This window comes from Eleginops maclovinus, chromosome 18 (assembly GCF_036324505.1).
Source record: "Eleginops maclovinus isolate JMC-PN-2008 ecotype Puerto Natales chromosome 18, JC_Emac_rtc_rv5, whole genome shotgun sequence".
Classification (NCBI taxonomy): domain Eukaryota; kingdom Metazoa; phylum Chordata; class Actinopteri; order Perciformes; family Eleginopidae; genus Eleginops; species Eleginops maclovinus.
Genome location: NC_086366.1, coordinates 282423 through 304549, shown reverse-complemented (window position 1 = coordinate 304549; position 22127 = coordinate 282423). Strand labels below are relative to the sequence as shown.

The following is a 22127-nucleotide window of genomic DNA, read 5'->3' as shown; positions in this document are numbered from 1 at the left end:
ACAGATCAAATATACTAAATATTCACCTTGAAAAAGTGTTAGTGCTGTACATATTCATGTCTGCATTATCTACATCTGCCACATAGCCACTGTTTTGTCTTTCTTTTGATGCCTACACAACTGTAGTGGTGTGTTTTCACACTGCAGTTTTCATTAGAGCAGGTTAGGATCCTTCCAAACTTGGGTCTGCTGCAAGTGCAAATGATAGCATCATCACCCTGACTTGTTTCCATTTTCTTATTAAGGAGTTCCGGGATAAGGTGTGTTTCAACAAAAACCTTAGTTTGGTTTAACAAATTAGTGATATGATCTTCATCTCGTGACACATTGACGATGACAAGACCAGGCTCTGTCCAAATAATGAAGTTGCACTGGGTAATGTTGGTCACTAGCATTTGTGTTTGTACCTGCAAAAAGTTGGATCTTGGATTTGTAGGATCTCAATAGAGCAGAAGTCCTTGTATTTGAAAGGGCATTTCATTTCCAGAACTGCGTCTCCATGACAGTCACATGTTGAGATCCCATCAGGTGATGCTGCAAGGAATGGATAAGGCTGGTAGATGACGAGGCCTGTGCGTTTCAAAACGAAGTTTGTGTGTACTGTTGTCATGTGCCGATGAAACTCATGTCTTGCAGTGTCTTCGTGCTCAGTACCCCATTTTACGGCGGGGATCTGGGAGATGCTTTTGGTATCATACTGCATGATGGTCCTTACAGCTGAAGCTCCATCTGCTTTGCGATTGATGACCCTGTGGATGTTGCTGGCAGTCACTCTTCCTCTTCTCTGAGCACTCCAAAGGTGTGACTGGGACTGAGCAACAATTGCTTGAGACAGATTGTCAATCTGTGGGAATGGCATCATCAATTATAGTCTGTGGAGAGCAATTGTCAACATTAGTTAGTCTCGCTAATCTGTACGGGAGTTGTGGGTAGTCTGCAGCATCCTCTGATTCTGAAGTGGTGTCGGTGTCACTGCTGTCCCTGACTAAACCTGCTGCAGTGGGCAGGATCTCTCTCAGCTCTGCAAAGGCTTGCTGTTGCCCCTGGATAGATAACCCTGGTGCTTACCATGCTTTGGATGTGACATGTCAAGATTTTCAGCTGTACATCTAGCTATGTTTTGCTTTTCACATTTCTTCCATTGACATGGGATATCAGTATATGAAACTTCAGTTCTGTCTCTGCTTTGTGTAATGCTTTCAATGGCGAACAGTAGAGCAGCAATGCGACTGCAGGCCTCTCCTAAGCCTGCTGCACAAGTGCAGTGGGTTGCAACAATACAGCCATGTCTATTAACACAAACCCAGGGTTTGTATTTTTCTTGGTTTATCTGCTGTCCTGGAGCCACTGTAGCAGCGACAAAAGCAACAGGACTTGTTTCTGATAGATCATCCTGCTTGATGCTTTGGACATGATCACAAACAAAATAGTTATACGCCTCTAGTGACCTATAGGCTTGCAAAGCCTCACCTGTACAAGGGCCTGGAGTGCTAATCATGTAGTTATGAAGGTCAAGATCCTGTACAGGGGGCAATGTATCAGCATCAGCAGCATACCAGCCATCATCTATATTGTATGGATCTGGCAAAGACAGAATCTGATCTTCAAACGAGAGCTTCAGTTTACTAATGTACCTGTCGGAATCAGATGTGTCCAACTGAAGAACATATGCAGAAAGATTAGACAAATTTCATGTGAAAACTTTCAGTCTCTCCCTCAGTCTGCCTCTGAAAGCTCCTGCCTTCTTTCAGTCTCTCCCTCAGTCTGCCTCTGAAAGCTCCTGCCTTCTTTCACACTCTCCCTCAGTCTGCCTCTGAAAGCTCCTGCCTTCTTTCTGTCTCTCCCTCAGTCTGCCTCTGAAAGCTCCTGCCTTCTTTCTGTCTCTCCCTCAGTCTGCCTCTGAAAGCTCCTGCCTTCTTTCACACTCTCCCTCAGTCTGCCTCTGAAAGCTCCTACCTTCTTTCAGTCTCTCCCTCAGTCTGCCTCTGAAAGCTCCTGCCTTCTTTCACACTCTCCCTCAGTCTGCCTCTGAAAGCTCCTGCCTTCTTTCAGTCTCTCCCTCAGTCTGCCTCTGAAAGCTCCTGCCTTCTTTCTGTCTCTCCCTCAGTCTGCCTCTGAAAGCTCCTGCCTTCTTTCTGTCTCTCCCTCAGTCTGCCTCTGAAAGCTCCTGCCTTCTTTCTGTCTCTCCCTCAGTCTGCCTCTGAAAGCTCCTGCCTTCTTTCTGTCTCTCCCTCAGTCTGCCTCTGAAAGCTCCTGCCTTCTTTCTGTCTCTCCCTCAGTCTGCCTCTGAAAGCTCCTACCTTCTTTCAGTCTCTCCCTCAGTCTGCCTCTGAAAGCTCCTGCCTTCTTTCTGTCTCTCCCTCAGTCTGCCTCTGAAAGCTCCTGCCTTCTTTCTGTCTCTCCCTCAGTCTGCCTCTGAAAGCTCCTGCCTTCTTTCTGTCTCTCCCTCAGTCTGCCTCTGAAAGCTCCTGCCTTCTTTCTGTCTCTCCCTCAGTCTGCCTCTGAAAGCTCCTGCCTTCTTTCTGTCTCTCCCTCAGTCTGCCTCTGAAAGCTCCTGCCTTCTTTCTGTCTCTCCTTCAGTCTGCCTCTGAAAGCTCCTACCTTCTTTCAGTCTCTCCCTCAGTCTGCCTCTGAAAGCTCCTGCCTTCTTTCAGTCTCTCCCTCAGTCTGCCTCTGAAAGCTCCTACCTTCTTTCAGTCTCTCCCTCAGTCTGCCTCTGAAAGCTCCTGCCTTCTTTCAGTCTCTCCCTCAGTCTGCCTCTGAAAGCTCCTACCTTCTTTCAGTCTCTCCCTCAGTCTGCTTCTGAAAGCTCCTGCCTTCTTTCAGTCTCTCCCTCAGTCTGCCTCTGAAAGCTCCTGCCTTCTTTCAGTCTCTCCCTCAGTCTGCTCTGAAAGCTCCTGCCTTCTTTCTGTCTCTCCCTCAGTCTGCTTCTGAAAGCTCCTGCCTTCTTTCAGTCTCTCCATCAGTCTGCCTCTGAAAGCTCCTGCCTTCTTTCTGTCTCTCCATCAGTCTGCCTCTGAAAGCTCCTGCCTTCTTTCAGTCTCTCCATCAGTCTGCCTCTGAAAGCTCCTGCCTTCTTTCTGTCTCTCCATCAGTCTGCCTCTGAAAGCTCCTGCCTTCTTTCAGTCTCTCCATCAGTCTGCCTCTGAAAGCTCCTGCCTTCTTTCAGTCTCTCCCTCAGTCTGCCTCTGAAAGCTCCTGCCTTCTTTCTGTCTCTCCATCAGTCTGCCTCTGAAAGCTCCTGCCTTCTTTCAGTCTCTCCATCAGTCTGCCTCTGAAAGCTCCTGCCTTCTTTCAGTCTCTCCATCAGTCTGCCTCTGAAAGCTCCTGCCTTCTTTCTGTCTCTCCCTCAGTCTGCCTCTGAAAGCTCCTGCCTTCTTTCTGTCTCTCCCTCAGTCTGCCTCTGAAAGCTCCTGCCTTCTTTCTGTCTCTCCCTCAGTCTGCCTCTGAAAGCTCCTACCTTCTTTCAGTCTCTCCCTCAGTCTGCCTCTGAAAGCTCCTGCCTTCTTTCTGTCTCTCCTTCAGTCTGCCTCTGAAAGCTCCTACCTTCTTTCTGTCTCTCCCTCAGTCTGCCTCTGAAAGCTCCTGCCTTCTTTCAGTCTCTCCCTCAGTCTGCCTCTGAAAGCTCCTGCCTTCTTTCAGTCTCTCCCTCAGTCTGCCTCTGAAAGCTCCTACCTTCTTTCAGTCTCTCCCTCAGTCTGCCTCTGAAAGCTCCTGCCTTCTTTCTGTCTCTGCCTCAGTCTGCCTCTGAAAGCTCCTGCCTTCTTTCAGTCTCTCCCTCAGTCTGCCTCTGAAAGCTCCTGCCTTCTTTCTGTCTCTCCCTCAGTCTGCCTCTGAAAGCTCCTGCCTTCTTTCTGTCTCTCCCTCAGTCTGCCTCTGAAAGCTCCTGCCTTCTTTCTGTCTCTCCATCAGTCTGCCTCTGAAAGCTCCTGCCTTCTTTCTGTCTCTCCCTCAGTCTGCCTCTGAAAGCTCCTGCCTTCTTTCAGTCTCTCCCTCAGTCTGCCTCTGAAAGCTCCTGCCTTCTTTCTGTCTCTCCCTCAGTCTGCCTCTGAAAGCTCCTGCCTTCTTTCTGTCTCTGCCTCAGTCTGCCTCTGAAAGCTCCTGCCTTCTTTCTGTCTCTCCCTCAGTCTGCCTCTGAAAGCTCCTGCCTTCTTTCAGTCTCTCCCTCAGTCTGCCTCTGAAAGCTCCTGCCTTCTTTCAGTCTCTCCCTCAGTCTGCCTCTGAAAGCTCCTGCCTTCTTTCTGTCTCTCCCTCAGTCTGCCTCTGAAAGCTCCTGCCTTCTTTCTGTCTCTCCCTCAGTCTGCCTCTGAAAGCTCCTGCCTTCTTTCTGTCTCTCCCTCAGTCTGCCTCTGAAAGCTCCTACCTTCTTTCTGTCTCTCCCTCAGTCTGCCTCTGAAAGCTCCTACCTTCTTTCAGTCTCTCCCTCAGTCTGCCTCTGAAAGCTCCTGCCTTCTTTCTGTCTGGACTGGATGCTCCTGCCTGTCTTGGGGCTCCCTCTCCTTGCAGTCACTTCTCTACTCTGCTTGGCTCTGTCAGGTCCCTAGTGCTCACTGTCAAAAAAGTGGTTCTGTGAAATTGCAGAGTGACTGGAAGAATACAACCAAATATTAAAACTGCTAAGAGGAAATCTTAATGATCCTCTAAATGATATGATTCATCCAGCATTTACCTTTCTGCTGCAAACCCTGCTTGCTCTTCAACTCTGCTTCATGTATATTCTCCGAACTGTCCATCTACAAAATCATAGCAGAGCTTAATTATCTTCAGCTGGGGAAATTCAAACTTATTAGTGAACTTCAGGTCTCTTGCAGACCTGAAGTTCACTGCCTGAAGTAAAAGTATTATACAAGGAAGAGTCCGAACTTCTAGTGCCATGCAGGCTACTGATCTAATGACAATGGAAGAAATAGGTAAAGAAAATCAAAGTTGTAGGCTTCTGCTGATGGATGACTGATGTTTGTACCACGTTGTATCATCACCGCGAGTTTAGTTTGAGTGAATGCCTAGCTGAGTAGCGCTAGGCTACAGCGCGCTATCCATTTAACCGTCAAAAGCGCACGTCTGTGCCATCCATCCGATCCGAGCCACAGAAAACGATCAGTTCGTTAATCAGTCCCTAAATGATCATGTCTGAATTTCCACCACGTCTGTTTTTGAATCAACTTACCTGTTGAGATGTAGATTAAGCTACGGCCGACGGTGGGTCTCACTTCCAAGCAATTTACCTCACGCAGCATCTTCATTTGTTTAGTGATATGGTGCCGTCGGAGAACTCGTCGGCTTTTGCCACCCGGAAGAACGTGTAATGTTGTGACGTCATGGTGAATTGTCGTATGAGGATAGGTCTATAGATATTATTTCATTTAAGATATACCGTAGAGGCAGAAACAGGAGTTTATGTATTTTTTAAATTACTTGTAAACAGGAAGTGAAAACAGGAGGTGCAAACACCAACAGGAAGTCGTCTCCTCTGTTGTTTTTTTAGGTTTTGATTTTTGTAAGCACTGAATGACAAAATCTAAACCTAAAGAAAGTACAGCGCTGACGGGGATGCCTCCGAGGGTGTGTGTGTGTGTGTGTGTGTGACGGTGTGCGTGCGTGCGTCTGTATGTCTGTGTGTGTAACGGTGTGTGTGTGTGTGTGTGTGTGTGTGTGTGTGTGTGTGTGTGTGTGTGTGTGTGTGTGTGTGTGTGTGTGTGTGTGTGTGTGTGTGTCTCTGCAGAAATCCTGGACTTTGGTTACCCTCAGAACTCGGAGACGGGCGCTCTGAAGACTTTCATCACCCAGCAGGGCATCAAGAGTCAGGTACCTCCTTCAGGAGAAACTTAGTCAATACATCAAATAAAAGTCCAAGTAGAAAACATGAAGCATGATCCTGTTTCCTGTCTGTTTACCTCCTGCAGCACCATGTGAGTACACACACTCACACACTGACACACACACACACACACACACACACACACACACACACACACACACACACACACACACACACACACACACTCATGCACTGTGTGTGTGTGTGTGTGTGTGTGTGTGTGTGAACAGAGTAAGGAGGAGCAGTCTCAGATCACCAGCCAGGTCACTGGGCAGATCGGCTGGAGGAGGGAGGGTATCAAGTACCGGAGGAACGAGCTGTTTCTGGATGTGCTGGAGAGCGTCAACCTGCTCATGTCCCCGCAGGGTAATACTACACAAATACTGCTGATAATACTACACAAATACTCCTTATAATACTACACAAATACTGCTGATAATACTGCACAAATACTGCTGATAATACTACACAAATACTCCTTATAATACTACACAAATACTGCTGATAATACTGCACAAATACTGCTGATAATACTGCACAAATACTCCTTATAATACTGCACAAATACTGCTGATAATACTACACAAATACTGCTGATAATACTACACAAATACTCCTTATAATACTACACAAATACTGCTGATAATACTGCACAAATACTGTTGATAATACTACACAAATACTGCTGATAATACTGCACAAATACTCCTTATAATACTACACAAATACTTCTGATAATACTGCACAAATACTGCTGATAATACTGCACAAATACTGCTGATAATACTACACAAATACTCCTTATAATACTACACAAATACTGCTGATAATACTGCACAAATACTGCTGATAATACTACACAAATACTGCTGATAATACTGCACAAATACTGCTGATAATACTACACAAATACTCCTTATAATACTACACAAATACTGCTGATAATACTGCACAAATACTCCTTATAATACTGCACAAATACTCCTGATAATACTACACAAATACTCCTTATAATACTACACAAATACTCCTTATAATACTGCACAAATACTGCTGATAATACTACACAAATACTCCTTATAATACTACACAAATACTGCTGATAATACTGCACAAATACTGCTGATAATACTACACAAATACTTCTGATAATACTACACAAATACTTCTGATAATACTGCACAAATACTGCTGATAATACTACACAAATACTGCTGATAATACTACACAAATACTCCTTATAATACTACACAAATACTCCTTATAATACTGCACAAATACTTCTTATAATACTGCACAAATACTCCTGATAATACTACACAAATACTCCTGATAATACTACACAAATACTCCTTATAATATTGCACAAATACTCCTGATAATACTACACAAATACTCCTTATAATACTACACAAATACTCCTTATAATACTACACAAATACTTCAGATAATACTGCACAAATACTTCAGATAATACTACACAAATACTGCCTATAATACTGCACAAATACTCCTTATAATACTGCACAAATACTCCTTATAATACTGCACAAATACTCCTTATAATATTGCACAAATACTCCTGATAATACTACACAAATACTCCTTATAATACTACACAAATACTTCAGATAATACTGCACAAATACTTCAGATAATACTACACAAATACTGCCTATAATACTACACAAATACTCCTTATAATACTACACAAATACTCCTTATAATACTACACAAATACTCCTGATAATACTACACAAATACTCCTTATAATACTACACAAATACTCCTTATAATACTACACAAATACTCCTGATAATACTGCACAAATACTCCTTATAATACTGCACAAATACTCCTTATAATACTACACAAATACTCCTGATAATACTACACAAATACTCCTGATAATACTACACAAATACTCTTATAATACTACACAAATACTCCTTATAATACTACACAAATACTCCTGATAATACTACACAAATACTCCTTATAATACTGCACAATACTTCTTATAATACTGCACAAATACTGCTGATAATACTACACAAATACTCCTTATAATACTGCACAAATACTTCTTATAATACTGCACAAATACTCCTGATAATACTACACAAATACTCCTTATAATACTACACAAATACTTCAGATAATACTGCACAAATACTTCAGATAATACTACACAAATACTGCCTATAATACTGCACAAATACTCCTTATAATACTACACAAATACTCCTTATAATACTGCACAAATACTCTTTATATACTACACAAATACTCCTTATAATACTACACAAATACTGCTGATAATACTACACAAATACTCTTTATAATACTACACAAATACTCCTTATAATACTACACAAATACTGCTGATAATACTACACAAATACTCCTTATAATACTACACAAATACTCCTTATAATACTACACAAATACTCTTTATAATACTACACAAATACTCCTTATAATACTACACAAATACTCTTATAATACTACACAAATACTCCTTATAATACTACACAAATACTGCTGATAATACTACACAAATACTCTTTATAATACTACACAAATACTCCTTATAATACTACACAAATACTGCTGATAATACTACACAAATACTCCTTATAATACTACACAAATACTCCTTATAATACTACACAAATACTCTTTATAATACTACACAAATACTCCTTATAATACTACACAAATACTCCTTATAATACTACACAAATACTCCTTATAATACTGCACAAATACTCCTTATAATACTACACAAATACTCCTGATAATACTACACAAATACTCTACACAAATACTCCTGATAATACTACACAAATACTCCTACACAAATACTCCTGATAATACTACACAAATACTCCTGATAATACTACACAAACACTCCTACACAAATACTCCTGATAATACTACACAAATACTCTACACAAATACTCCTGATAATACTACACAAATACTCCTTATAATACTACACAAATACTCCTGATAATACTACACAAATACTCCTTATAATACTACACAAATACTCTTTATAATACTACACAAATACTCCTTATAATACTACACAAATACTCCTTATAATACTGCACAAATACTCCTTATAATATTGCACAAATACTCCTGATAATACTACACAAATACTCCTTATAATACTACACAAATACTTCAGATAATACTGCACAAATACTTCAGATAATACTACACAAATACTGCCTATAATACTACACAAATACTCCTTATAATACTACACAAATACTCCTTATAATACTACACAAATACTCCTGATAATACTACACAAATACTCCTATAATACTGCACAAATACTCCTTATAATACTACACAAATACTCCTGATAATACTACACAAATACTCTTTATAATACTACACAAATACTCCTTATAATACTACACAAATACTCCTGATAATACTACACAAATACTCCTTATAATACTGCACAAATACTTCTTATAATACTGCACAAATACTGCTGATAATACTACACAAATACTCCTTATAATACTGCACAAATACTTCTTATAATACTGCACAAATACTCCTGATAATACTACACAAATACTCCTTATAATACTACACAAATACTCCTTATAATACTACACAAATACTTCAGATAATACTGCACAAATACTTCAGATAATACTACACAAATACTCCTTATAATACTACACAAATACTGCCTATAATACTGCACAAATACTCCTTATAATACTACACAAATACTTCAGATAATACTGCACAAATACTTCAGATAATACTGCACAAATACTCCTTATAATACTACACAAATACTGCCTATATACTGCACAAATACTCCTTATAATACTACACAAATACTCCTTATAATACTACACAAATACTCTTATAATACTACACAAATACTCCTTATAATACTACACAAATACTCCTGATAATACTACACAAATACTCTTTATAATACTACACAAATACTCCTTATAATACTACACAAATACTCCTTATAATACTACACACAAATACTCCTTATAATACTGCACAAATACTCCTTATAATACTACACAAATACTCCTGATAATACTACACAAACACTCCTACACAAATACTCCTGATAATACTACACAAATACTCCTACACAAATACTCCTGATAATACTACACAAATACTCCTTATAATACTACACAAATACTCCTGATAATACTACACAAATACTCCTTATAATACTACACAAATACTCTTTATAATACTACACAAATACTCCTTATAATACTACACAAATACTCCCTTATAATACTGCACAAATACTCCTTATAATACTACAACAAATACTCCTTATAATACTACACAAATACTCCTACACAAATACTCCTGATAATACTACACAAATACTCCTTATAATACTACACAAATACTCCTGATAATACTACACAAATACTCCTACACAAATACTCCTGATAATACTACACAAATACTCCTGATAATACTACACAAATACTCCTACACAAATACTCCTTATAATACTGCACAAATACTCCTGATAATACTACACAAATACTCCTGATAATACTACACAAATACTCCTTATAATATTACACAAATACTGCTGATAATACTACACAAATACTCCTACACAAATACTCCTTATAATACTACACAAATACTCCTTATAATACTACACAAATACTTCTGATAATACTACACAAATACTGCTGATAATACTACACAAATACTCCCGATAATACTACACAAATACTGCTGATAATACTGCACAAATACTCCTTATAATACTACACAAATACTCCTTATAATACTACACAAATACTGCTGATAATACTACACAAATACTCCTTATAATACTACACAAATACTCCTGATAATACTACACAAATACTGCCGATAATACTACAGAAATACTGCTGATAATACTGCACAAATACTCCTTATAATACTACACAAATACTCCTGATAATACTACACAAATACTCCTGATAATACTACCAATACTGCTGATAATACTACAGAAATACTGCTGATAATACTGCACAAATACTCCTGATAATACTACACAAATACTCCTTATAATACTACACAAATACTGCTGATAATACTACACAAATACTGCTGATAATACTGCACAAAATACTCCTGATAATACTACACAAATACTCCTTATAATACTACACAAATACTGCTGATAATACTACACAAATACTGCTGATAATACTGCACAAATACTCCTTATAATACTACACAAATACTTCTGATAATACTACACAATTACTCCTGATAATACTACACAAATACTCCTTATAATACTACACAAATACTCCTTATAATACTGCACAAATACTGCTGATAATACTGCACAAATACTGCTGATAATACTGCACAAATACTCTTTATAATACTGCACAAATACTCCTTATAATACTGCACAAATACTGCTGATAATACTGCACAAATACTGCTGATAATACTGCACAAATACTCTTTATAATACTGCACAAATACTCCTTATAATACTGCACAAATACTGCTGATAATACTGCACAAATACTCCTTATAATACTACACAAATACTCCTTATAATACTACACAAATACTCCTTATAATACTACACAAATACTCCTGATAATACTACACAATTACTCCTGATAATACTACACAAATACTCCTTATAATACTACACAAAAACTGCTGATAATACTGCACAAATACTCCTGATAATACTGCACAAAATACTCCTTATAATACTACACAAATACTCCTTATAATACTACACAAATACTCCTTATAATACTGCACAAATACTGCTGATAATACTACACAAATACTCCTTATAATACTGCACAAATACTCCTTATAATACTGCACAAATACTGCTGATAATACTACACAAATACTCCTTATAATACTGCACAAATACTCCTTATAATACTACACAAATACTCCTGATAATACTACACAAATACTCCTTATAATACTACACAAATACTGCCGATAATACTGCACAAATACTCCTGATAATACTACACAAATACTCCTTATAATACTACACAAATACTGCTGATAATACTGCACAAATACTCCTTATAATACTACACAAATACTCCTTATAATACTACACAAATACTCCTTATAATACTGCACAAATACTCTTTATAATACTACACAAATACTGCTGATAATACTACTACACAAATACTGTTGATAATACTGCACAAATACTGTTGATAATACTACACAAATACTGCCGATAATACTGCACAAATACTCCTGATAATACTACACAAATACTCCTTATAATACTACACAAATACTGCTGATAATACTGCACAAACACTCCTTATAATACTACACAAATACTCCTGATAATACTACACAAATACTCCTTATAATACTACACAAATACTGCTGATAATACTACACAAATACTGCTGATAATACTGCACAAACACTCCTTATAATACTACACAAATACTCCTTATAATACTGCACAAATACTCCTTATAATACTACACAAATACTCCTTATAATACTACACAAATACTCCTTATAATACTGCACAAATACTTCTGATAATACTACACAAATACTGCTGATAATACTACACAAATACTGCCGATAATACTGCACAAATACTCCTGATAATACTACACAAATACTCCTGATAATACTACACAAATACTCCTGATAATACTGCACAAACACTCCTGATAATACTGCACAAATACTCCTGATAATACTACACAAATACTGCTGATAATACTACGCAAATACTGCCGATAATACTACACAAATACTCCTGATAATATTACACAAATACTGCTGATAATACTATGCAAATACTGCCGATAATACTACACAAATACTCCTGATAATACTACGCAAATACTGCCGATAATACTGCACAAATACTGCCGATAATACTGCCAAATACTCCTGATAATATTCCACAAATACTGCTGATAATACTGCCAAATACTCCTGATAATATTCCACAAATACTGCTGATAATACTACAATCAGCCAATCACAGCACAGTATGACATCATTGTAGCAACCAAACACAGCCCCCAGAGGGCGCCTGCACTTCAAGTGTGTGTGTGTGTGTGTGTGTGTGTGTGTGTGTGTGTGTGTGTGTGTGTGTGTGTGTGTGTGTGTGTGTGTGTAGGTCAGGTGCTCAGCGCTCACGTCTCCGGCCGGGTGGTGATGAAGAGCTACCTCAGCGGGATGCCGGAGTGTAAGTTTGGGATGAACGACAAGATCGTCATCGACAAGCAGGGCAAAGCAGGAAGTAATGAGGACGGAGCCAAGAGGTACCAGCCCTGATATGGTCACTTCCTGTCTGTTTCCCATCACTTCCTGTCTAAAGAACAGTGCTGTCTCTGTGTCTCAGTGGGAAGCAGTCCATAGCGATCGATGACTGCACCTTCCATCAGTGTGTTCGACTCAGCAAGTTTGACTCTGAGCGCAGCATCAGCTTCATCCCTCCAGACGGAGACTACGAGCTCATGAGGTCAGAGGTCACACACACACACACACACACACACACACACACACACACACACACACACACACACACACACACACACACAGGGATTCAGAGATTCAGCTGTGTGTGTGTATGTGCAGGTACCGCACCACCAAAGACATCATCCTACCCTTCAGGGTGATCCCCCTGGTGAGGGAGGTGGGCCGCACCAAGCTGGAGGTCAAAGTGGTCATCAAGTCCAACTTCAAGGCCTCGCTGCTGGCCCAGAAGATCGAGGTGAGGAACCGTCACACACAAATCAGCCATCCCTCTCCCGCACACTCCCCACCCTGCCTGAAAAACTGCCATTGGACACTTTTATTTACTTTCTGACTTTTTCCCAGATTTATTTTATCCCTGCCCCCCCCAGGTGAGGATCCCCACCCCCCTGAACACCAGTGGCGTTCAGCTCATCTGTATGAAGGGAAAGGCTAAGTACAAGGCCAGCGAGAACGCCATCGTCTGGAAGTGAGTGTCAGTCATATCAGCTCTGATGTTCTGAGTGGATTTCAGAAAGGGTTTAATTGTGTGTGTGTGTGTGTGTGTGTGTGTGTGTGTGTGTGTGTGTGTGTGTGTGTGTGTGTGTGTGTGTGTGTGTGTGTGTGTGTGTGTGTGTGTGTGTGTGTGTGTGTGTGTGCAGGGTGAAGAGGATGGCAGGGATGAAGGAGTCTCAGATCAGCGCAGAGATCGAGCTGCTGCCGACCAACGATAAGAAGAAGTGGGCGCGCCCCCCCATCTCCATGAACTTTGAGGTACCATTATCAAACACACCTGCAGAGAGATCTCACAAGCTAGCTGGCTACCGTCAGATATATATTTCTAATAAGCTACATGGCTTATGTTAGCTAGTTAACGTTAGCCATACTGTATATCTAACAATTTATGTAGCTAGCATTAGCGGGGTAACGTGTTAGATATAAAGCTAACGTTAGCCATTTATGTAACACGTTAGCACGCTAACAGTTGCTACCTATTGCGATCAGGATGCTGATGTCATTATATTGATTGTCAGAGGCTGATATTTAAATGTAAACCCCCCCTTATAACCCCCCCAGGTGCCGTTCGCCCCCTCCGGTCTGAAGGTGCGCTACCTGAAGGTGTTCGAGCCCAAACTGAACTACAACGACCACGACGTCATAAAATGGGTTCGATATATCGGGAAGAGCGGCATCTACGAGACGCGCTGCTGACATCACTGTGACATCATCACCGCGACATCATCACCGTGACATCATCATGATAACATCACCATGACGTCATCATGACATCATTGCTGTGACATCATCACAGTGACATCATCATGACGTCATTACCGTGACACCATCATGATATCATCACCATGACGTCATCATGACATCATTGCTGTGCCATCATCATCATGACATCATTACCGTGACACCATCATGACATCATCACTGTGACATCATCATGACTTCATCATCGTGACTTCATCATCGTGACATCATCATCGTGACATCGTCGTGTTGTTTACCGCGTGCGGACAGCGCTTCATATTTCAGGGTTATTATAGTTGTTATGGATAGAACTACATGTAGGACGTCAAGAACTACAGCAGCAGAAGAAGAGTTAATCCTCCCGGCTCGTGGTGTGTTACCCAGCATGCTTTGCTCTGTGATTGTCTGAAACCATTTTTTATTTTGTTATTTTTTACTTTTTTTTACCCAGATGTGTCAATAATAATAAACATGAATATGAAATCATTGTGTATTTTTGTGCGGTTTTTGTGTGAGCCTGATCTAAAGACAGAGATACTGCAGTGAGACGGACCAGAGGGGAGCATCGTGCAGAATAAGCACCATGTTTCTCGTCCACGTGATGAAGCGGCTTCTGTTTTCTGTAGCTTCTGGTTGCCATGACTCCCTGTGGCCTGTTCAAACAGACAGGAAGTTGTTTCAAACTGAGAACAAGCTGTGTGTGTGTGTGTGTGTGTGTGTGTGTGATGGACAGGTGAATGGACAGAGGTGTCATTAAATCCTCGTCCTTCAGCTCTGGCTGACGCTGTCCTCCTCCGTCTCTCTGAGAAACACTGAGGCATGCTGGGAAATGGAGCAGCTACCTGATAACCCCCCCCCCGAGAGTTTAGAGCGTTTACTTCCAAAGCTCAGAAATCTGGGCCTGAAACGTCTGAATATGACTTCACTGCTAACTGTCATTATGCTACGCTAGCTGTTTCCTGTATTGTCCTCCTCTCAGAGGAGACAACCTGTTGCTAAAGCAACGAAAGATGCTAACGATACTTACATATTTATAAATGTTTACAGTCTTTATGCTAAGCTAAACTAAATTTCACCCACAAACCGCTGTTGTGTATCTTGTTGTGTGTCAGTATTACAGGCGTGTCTCACCGCCCGCCCCCCCCCCCGACCTCAGATCGATACTTGAGGGGTGACGGGGGTCAGTTGTGCTGCAATGCATGATGGGAGTTCTGGCTGCTGCTCAGCTTTAATGAGTTTATTAACATTCAGCGATAAAGATCCTGAGAGACAAGGTGACCTACTGTGTGTGTGTGTGTGTGTGTGTGTGTGTGTGTGTGTGTGTGTGTGTGTGTGTGTGTGTGTGTGTGTGTGTGTGTGTGTGTGTGTGTGTGTGTGTGTGTGTGTGTGTGTGTGTGTGTGTGTGTGTGTGTGTGTGTGTGTGTGTGTGTGTGTGAGGCTGCATTGTCCTCAGATTAGTTGTTAATGAGTCAGCAGCTCAGTCAGTTTTTCTCATCAAAATGTTTTTATTAACTGAAAAATACAAAGAGTAATTACTTCAGTCTGTGTTTATAATCCGTAGAGAACCGGCTCCTCAGCGGGACCATGATGAACCGGCTCCTCAGCGGGACCAGGGAGAACCGGCTCCTCAGCGGGACCAGGAAGAACCGGCTCCTCAGCGGGACCATGATGAACCGGCTCCTCAGCGGGACCAGGATGAACCGGCTCCTCAGCGGGACCAGGAAGAACCGGCTCCTCAGCGGGACCAGGATGAACCGGCTCCTCAGCGGGAACAGGAAGAACCGGCTCCTCAGCGGGACCAGGATGAACCGGCTCCTCAGTGGGACCAGGAAGAACCGGCTCCTCAGCGGGACCAGGATGAACCGGCTCCTCAGCGGGAACAGGAAGAACCGGCTCCTCAGCGGGACCAGGATGAACCGGCTCCTCAGCGGGACCAGGATGAACCGGCTCCTCAGCGGGACCAGGATGAACCGGCTCCTCAGCGGGACCAGGATGAACCGGCTCCTCAGCGGGACCAGAGAACCGGCTCCTCAGCGGGACCATGATGAACCGGCTCCTCAGCGGGACCATGATGAACCGGCTCCTCAGCGGGAACAGGATGAACCGGCTCCTCAGCGGGACCAGGATGAACCGGCTCCTCAGCGGGACCAGGAAGAATCTGATGCTTAGTTCACTAAGAAGGGCCTGTTCTTCTTCTGTGGTGTTCCCTCTCCTGTAGTCTGTTCCAGATGTCCTGACACGCCTCCGATGGACTCCTTTAATTACTTCAGGAACATAGCGACATCACTTTGGAACACTCGCACTCCTATTGGCTAGTGCTCCAACACAATTTGTGTGATAGGCTAAGGGGCGGGACATCTCTAAGCGGTTGACCAATCACAACAGAGCCGTAATATCCACCCGAGCTTCAGCAGCAGAGGGAGAGGGACCGTCCTGTGGGAGATCAACACCCCAGCCTCCAGGAGGACTTCAGTCCTGCAGATCTGACCTGGGATCTGAAGAGGGACACAGGATCTGCAGAGTGTTTGCACAGATGTTGGGTCACATCTGCTCGGCTTCATCTGTCCTACAGAACATCAGCTGGAGCCACAAACAAACACAGACAAAACATGGAGATAAAAATAAATGCAGAGACGTCTGTTTGAAAACGAGAGGAGAGTTTTACTGAAGAGATCTGAGTCTCTGGGATCCCTCAGGGACGCTTTGTTCCAGAGAAATGGAACTTATTCATTAAGCTTTTATAATTGCACAAAAATCCAGCTGTGAAATAATAAATCCCACGTAAAAAGGAAAACTCTTCTGAGTAAAACTCTCAAAATAATATCTGATTTTTAAAAACTTGAACTAAACTATATGTAAATAGAAATAAGAGCTAAAAGAAGTTATGTTTCAGCTGAAGGGTTACACTTCACACACACACACACCTGACTAACCCCGCCCCCTTGGACCTGCCCCCCTCCCTCCCTCTCTCTCTCTCTCTCTCTCTCTCTCTCTCTGGGAGTTTCGCTCACTTGATCCGGAGCCTCAGGCAGCAGGACCGGATCCAGTAGCAGCCAGGATCGGAGGTCCGGAGAGCCAGGAGAGAGAGGCGGGGGGTCTGGGGGGGGGGGGGGGGGTCAGAGTTACTGGAGTCTTTATATTCAACAGAACCAGAACCACAGTCCTGATGGAGCTGCGGATCCTGCTGCTGCTGCTGCAGGTCAGTCTCATCTACATCAAATACAGGGTCACTCCAGACCTGGAGGACATTTCGTCTTCAGAACTTTGGTAAAAGCTAACCCTTGATGTTCGGTTTTCCTGTTGTTATTTGAGAAAAACTGGTTTTAAACATTAAGGAAGCTCAGGCAACAACGTTTCGTATTATTTTAGATGTTTGCTTTGTTGCTTTTCAGCAGAGCGCAATGATTGGTCAAAACTTTGAAATGAACAGAAATCATTTTTGGAAATGTCTATCATTTAAAAACTGTTCATTGAGTTTGTTGTTCAGAAAAAGGGTTGCAGCCTTAACATGCTTTGGCTAGACTAGATTGTATAGAAGTCTATGTGGAAATGATCCTGCTTCTTTTTTTGCAAAGGGAGAAACTGTGTGTTAATTGACCCGTTTGTTTCTTTTCCTTCATCAGCATGAATACAGTCACCAGTTAAACACAGAGCCTTTACATCTCCACCCTGGTTAACGTGAGAGGAGGAATCTCTGCTTTAACTTGTTGTATTTCTGAGAGTTCAAAGAGCAGGAAGTCCTCCAGCAGAGGATCACATGTGGCCGAGAGATTCACATCTGTCTTCCATCAGACGCTGCCACGAGCACAAACACTTCTTTTCAGACTGAGAAGAAGTTCTTAAAGAGTCTTCAGAAACTTAACTACATTACCCATGAGCCTCAGCTACCGTTGTCATGGAGAAGAGGCAGAGCTCATTTTAAAAGCTTCGTAATTCAGACGTTATTTAAAGTCTTCTCTCTGTATATTTAGCTGGTTGGGTTTGAAGTTCTGTGATTGGATGTCCGCTGCCCAGGTGCACTCTGGGAGTTGTAGTGAACGTGTTGTCTGTCTGCAGAGCGCCGTCAGCAGCAGAGGAACCAGAATCAGACGCTACGCCATCAACCCTCTGGGCCACAGGTGGACACACCACAACATCACATACAGGTAACATGCACATCTGTATATCTCCTGTCTGTCTCATCTGTCTCTCTCTCATCTGTCTCTCCCTGTGTGTTTCTCGCCTATGTGTTTCTCGACGGTCTGTCTCTCACCTGTCTGTCTCATCTTTCTGTCTCTCATCTGTCTGTCACCTGTTTCTCACCCGTCAGCCTCTCACCTGTCAGTCTCTTACCTGTCTCACACCTGTCTCTTAGTATCGTGCAGTTCCCGTCCTCTCTGTCTCCTGAGGACACCAGGAAGGCCCTGAGCGTTGCTTTCACTAAATGGAGTGATGTCTCCCCGCTGACCTTCAGAGAGGTCAACGCCTCTGCTGACATCACCATAGGTAGGCGTCTGTCGTCACACGTAACCCCGCCCACTCTGCTGAGTCATGATTATAAAGAGGGATTTTCAAAATAAAACATAGAAAACCAAACAGAAAACCAGGGGCTGTCATCTGCTGTGTGTGTGTGTGTGTGTGTGTGTGTGTGTGTGTGTGTGTGTGTGTGTGTGTGTGTGTGTGTGTGTGTGTGTGTGTGTGTGTGTGTGTGTGTGTGTGTGTGTGTGTGTGTGTGTGTGTGTGTGTGTGTGTGTGTGTGTGTGTGTCAGGTTTCTACTCCCTGAACCACACTGACTGCTGGAGCGCTCCTCTCCACCCTTGCTTCGATGGTCTGAACGGAGAACTAGCTCACGCCTTCCTGCCCCCCCGAGGAGAGATCCACTTCGACAACCAGGAGTTCTGGATCCTGGGGAAGTCCAGGTTCAGTTGGAAACAAGGTACTATAACTACTCTGTTCCCCAGGTGTTTTTTCAGTCCCCCAGGTAGGGCATCAGGTGTGTTTTCTGTCCCCAAAGAGTATTTTTGGTCCCTCAGGTGTGACCTCAGGTGTCTTTTCCGTCCCCCAGGTGTGTTTAAGGTCCTTCAGGTGTGACCTCAGGTGTGTTTTCTGTCCCTCAGGTGTGACCTCAGGTGTCTTTTCCATCCCCCAGGTGTGTTTAAGGTCCTTCAGGTGTGACCTCAGGTGTCTTTTCCGTCCCCCAGGTGTGTTTAAGGTCCTTCAGGTGTGACCTCAGGTGTGTTTTCTGTCCCTCAGGTGTGACCTCAGGTGTCTTTTCCATCCCCCAGGTGTGTTTAAGGTCCTTCAGGTGTGACCTCAGGTGTGTTTAAGGTCCTTCAGGTGTGACCTCAGGTGTGTTTTCTGTCCCTCAGGTGTGACCTCAGATGTGTTTTCTGTCCCCCAGGTGTTTTTTCTGTCCCCCAGGTGTGACCTCAGGTGTGTTTTCTGTCCCCCAGGTGTTTTTTCTGTCCCCCAGGTGTGACCTCAGGTGTGTTTTCTGTCCCCCAGGTGTGACCTCAGGTGTGTTTTCTGTTCTCCAGGTGTGTGGCTGAATGACCTGGTCCAGGTGGCGGCTCATGAGATCGGTCATGCTCTGGGGTTGTGGCACTCCAGAGACCCGGAGGCGCTGATGCATCCGAACGCCACGTACACCGGCCAGAGGAACGTAGCTCAGGACGACGTGTGGGGCATCCAGAGGCTCTACGGTAACACTTCCTGCTGCCTTAAGAATAAAAGCTCACTCAGAAGCACAGAGTTAGGCCATCCTCCTCCTCATCATGCATCACACTCTGGTCTCCTCCCTGCAGGGTGTTTGGATAAGAAGCGGGTTTGTGACCCGTGGGCCCGGCTGGGTTTCTGTGAGCGGCGGAGGACATTCATGAAGAAGAACTGTGCTCAGCGCTGCGACCTGTGCTACGGTACGACCCTGTTTCCACTTTTTGTCTGACCCTCTTCACTTCCTGTCCGACCCTCCAACCCTCCTCAATTCCTGTCTGACCCTCCTCACTTCCTGTCCGACCCTGCTCACTACCTGTCTGTAGAGCCGTTGGAGGCTGTTACCACGCCGGTGCCGTCCGCCAACGTGAAGATCAAGATGGTTACCCGTGGGAAGGTGGTTGGTTTCCGCTGTGGCAACAAAAATCTCCGATCCCCACCCAAAGTCAGGTAGGTGGTCTCAAAGACTTCTTCAGAGTCGCCCCCCGCTGGGTGTCAAAGATGCAGTGGTTGCCATGCCGGCCTGAATGTTACTGTTTTTATTCTGTTGTTTACTTTATTATATAGATATTTATTTGTTTGTTTGTTTTTTTTCAACCATTTTATTCTGTAGCACTTTGAGTTTTGTTTAGTCAAATGAAAAGTGCGCTTATGAATACAATTGATTATCTAAAGTTGTTGTTGTGTCTCAGAGTTCTTGTGTTTACGCAGTATTCGAGCGGTTTCTGAACGTCTGTTTTCTGTCCCTCTGTCTCTCAGCTGGTACAAAGACGGTGAGCAGATCCTGACCTCCATCCCCGGCTACATCGTCATGAAGGACCGAGATCTCCGCATCGTGGCTAACGAGTTTAACGAGGGCGTCTACACCTGCCGGATCCACCGGCGGGGCGACATCATCTCAGCAAACTCCTGGTTCATCCGGCTGAAACCTGAGCAGCCGTCCAACAGCTGAGGACCAAACAAACTTTGGATCTGCAGAACAATCACATTCTGTCTGATCCAAGAGGAGGGTTTGGACGGGTTGGACCTGTCCAGGGGATCTGATGGTGGAACTGGTGGCAGCTCTGTGAAAAGACATTTTGATGGACTTATAAATCCACTAATTGGTCCTCTGAAAGTCCTGGTATGATGTCATGTGTCAGCTTTCGTCTCTTCTCAGCAGTTTGTGACTGACCTTCACCTGTGGGACGTCATATCTGTCATGACGCATCCCTGTCATCATCAGCAGGAAGTCCTTATTCTAGTATTTACCATTTTGAACTTCCTGAGACATCGTGTCCTCACTAACATCTCGTTAAGACATTGTGTCCTCGCTAACATCTCGTTGAGACATCGTGTCCTCGCTAACTTCTCGTTAAGACATTGTGTCCTCGCTAACATCTCGTTGAGACATCGTGTCCTCACTAACATCTCGTTAAGACATTGTGTCCTCGCTAACATCTCGTTGAGACATCGTGTCCTCACTAACATCTCGTTAAGACATTGTGTCCTCGCTAACATCTCGTTGAGACATCGTGTCCTCGCTAACTTCTCGTTGAGACATCGTGTCCTCGCTAACATCTCGTTGAGACATCGTGTCCTCGCTAACATCTCGTTGAGACATCGTGTCCTCGCTAACTTCTCGTTGAGACATTGTGTCCTCGCTAACATCTCGTTGAGACATCGTGTCCTCGCTAACATCTCGTTGAGACATCGTGTCCTCGCTAACATCTCGTTGAGACATCGTGTCCTCGCTAACATCTCGTTGAGACATCGTGTCCTCGCTAACATCTCGTTGAGACATCGTGTCCTCGCTAACATCTCTTTGAGACATCGTGTCCTCGCTAA

General features: G+C 43.0%; 2 protein-coding genes across 3 annotated transcripts in view; both read left to right on the top strand.

The window, feature by feature from the left end:
- The window catches only part of ap2m1b (adaptor related protein complex 2 subunit mu 1b), a 40550-nt gene extending 25456 nt beyond the window's left edge, over positions 1 to 15094 (top strand). The window contains exons 4-11 of one of the 2 annotated variants that reach the window (XM_063906903.1): positions 5723 to 5809; positions 6047 to 6184; positions 13014 to 13158; positions 13239 to 13358; positions 13475 to 13610; positions 13744 to 13841; positions 14014 to 14125; positions 14429 to 15094. In XM_063906903.1, coding sequence (XP_063762973.1) covers positions 5723 to 5809; positions 6047 to 6184; positions 13014 to 13158; positions 13239 to 13358; positions 13475 to 13610; positions 13744 to 13841; positions 14014 to 14125; positions 14429 to 14563 — 971 coding nt within the window. In that variant the 3' untranslated portion in view covers positions 14564 to 15094. The remainder of the gene's footprint in view (positions 1 to 5722; positions 5810 to 6046; positions 6185 to 13013; positions 13159 to 13238; positions 13359 to 13474; positions 13611 to 13743; positions 13842 to 14013; positions 14126 to 14428) is intronic. The other variant, XM_063906904.1, reaches the window with a different exon arrangement.
- Positions 15095 to 17764: 2670 nt separating this feature from the next.
- Positions 17765 to 22127, top strand: mmp23bb (matrix metallopeptidase 23bb). Its single transcript, XM_063906909.1, has 8 exons — positions 17765 to 17807; positions 18665 to 18753; positions 18963 to 19093; positions 19357 to 19524; positions 20126 to 20290; positions 20393 to 20503; positions 20627 to 20750; positions 21060 to 22127. The coding sequence occupies exons 1-8, from the start codon at positions 17775 to 17777 to the stop codon at positions 21250 to 21252; spliced, it is 1014 nt and encodes a 337-aa protein (XP_063762979.1). The 5' UTR covers positions 17765 to 17774; the 3' UTR covers positions 21253 to 22127.

Coding starts and splice junctions, on each gene's coding strand:
- mmp23bb (XM_063906909.1), top strand. CDS start 17,775: ATGGAGCTGCGGATCCTGCTGCTGCTGCTGCAG. Junction 18,754..18,962: donor CACCACAACATCACATACAG/GTAACATGCACA, acceptor CCTGTCTCTTAG/TATCGTGCAGTTCCCGTCCT. Junction 20,504..20,626: donor GCGCTGCGACCTGTGCTACG/GTACGACCCTGT, acceptor ACCTGTCTGTAG/AGCCGTTGGAGGCTGTTACC.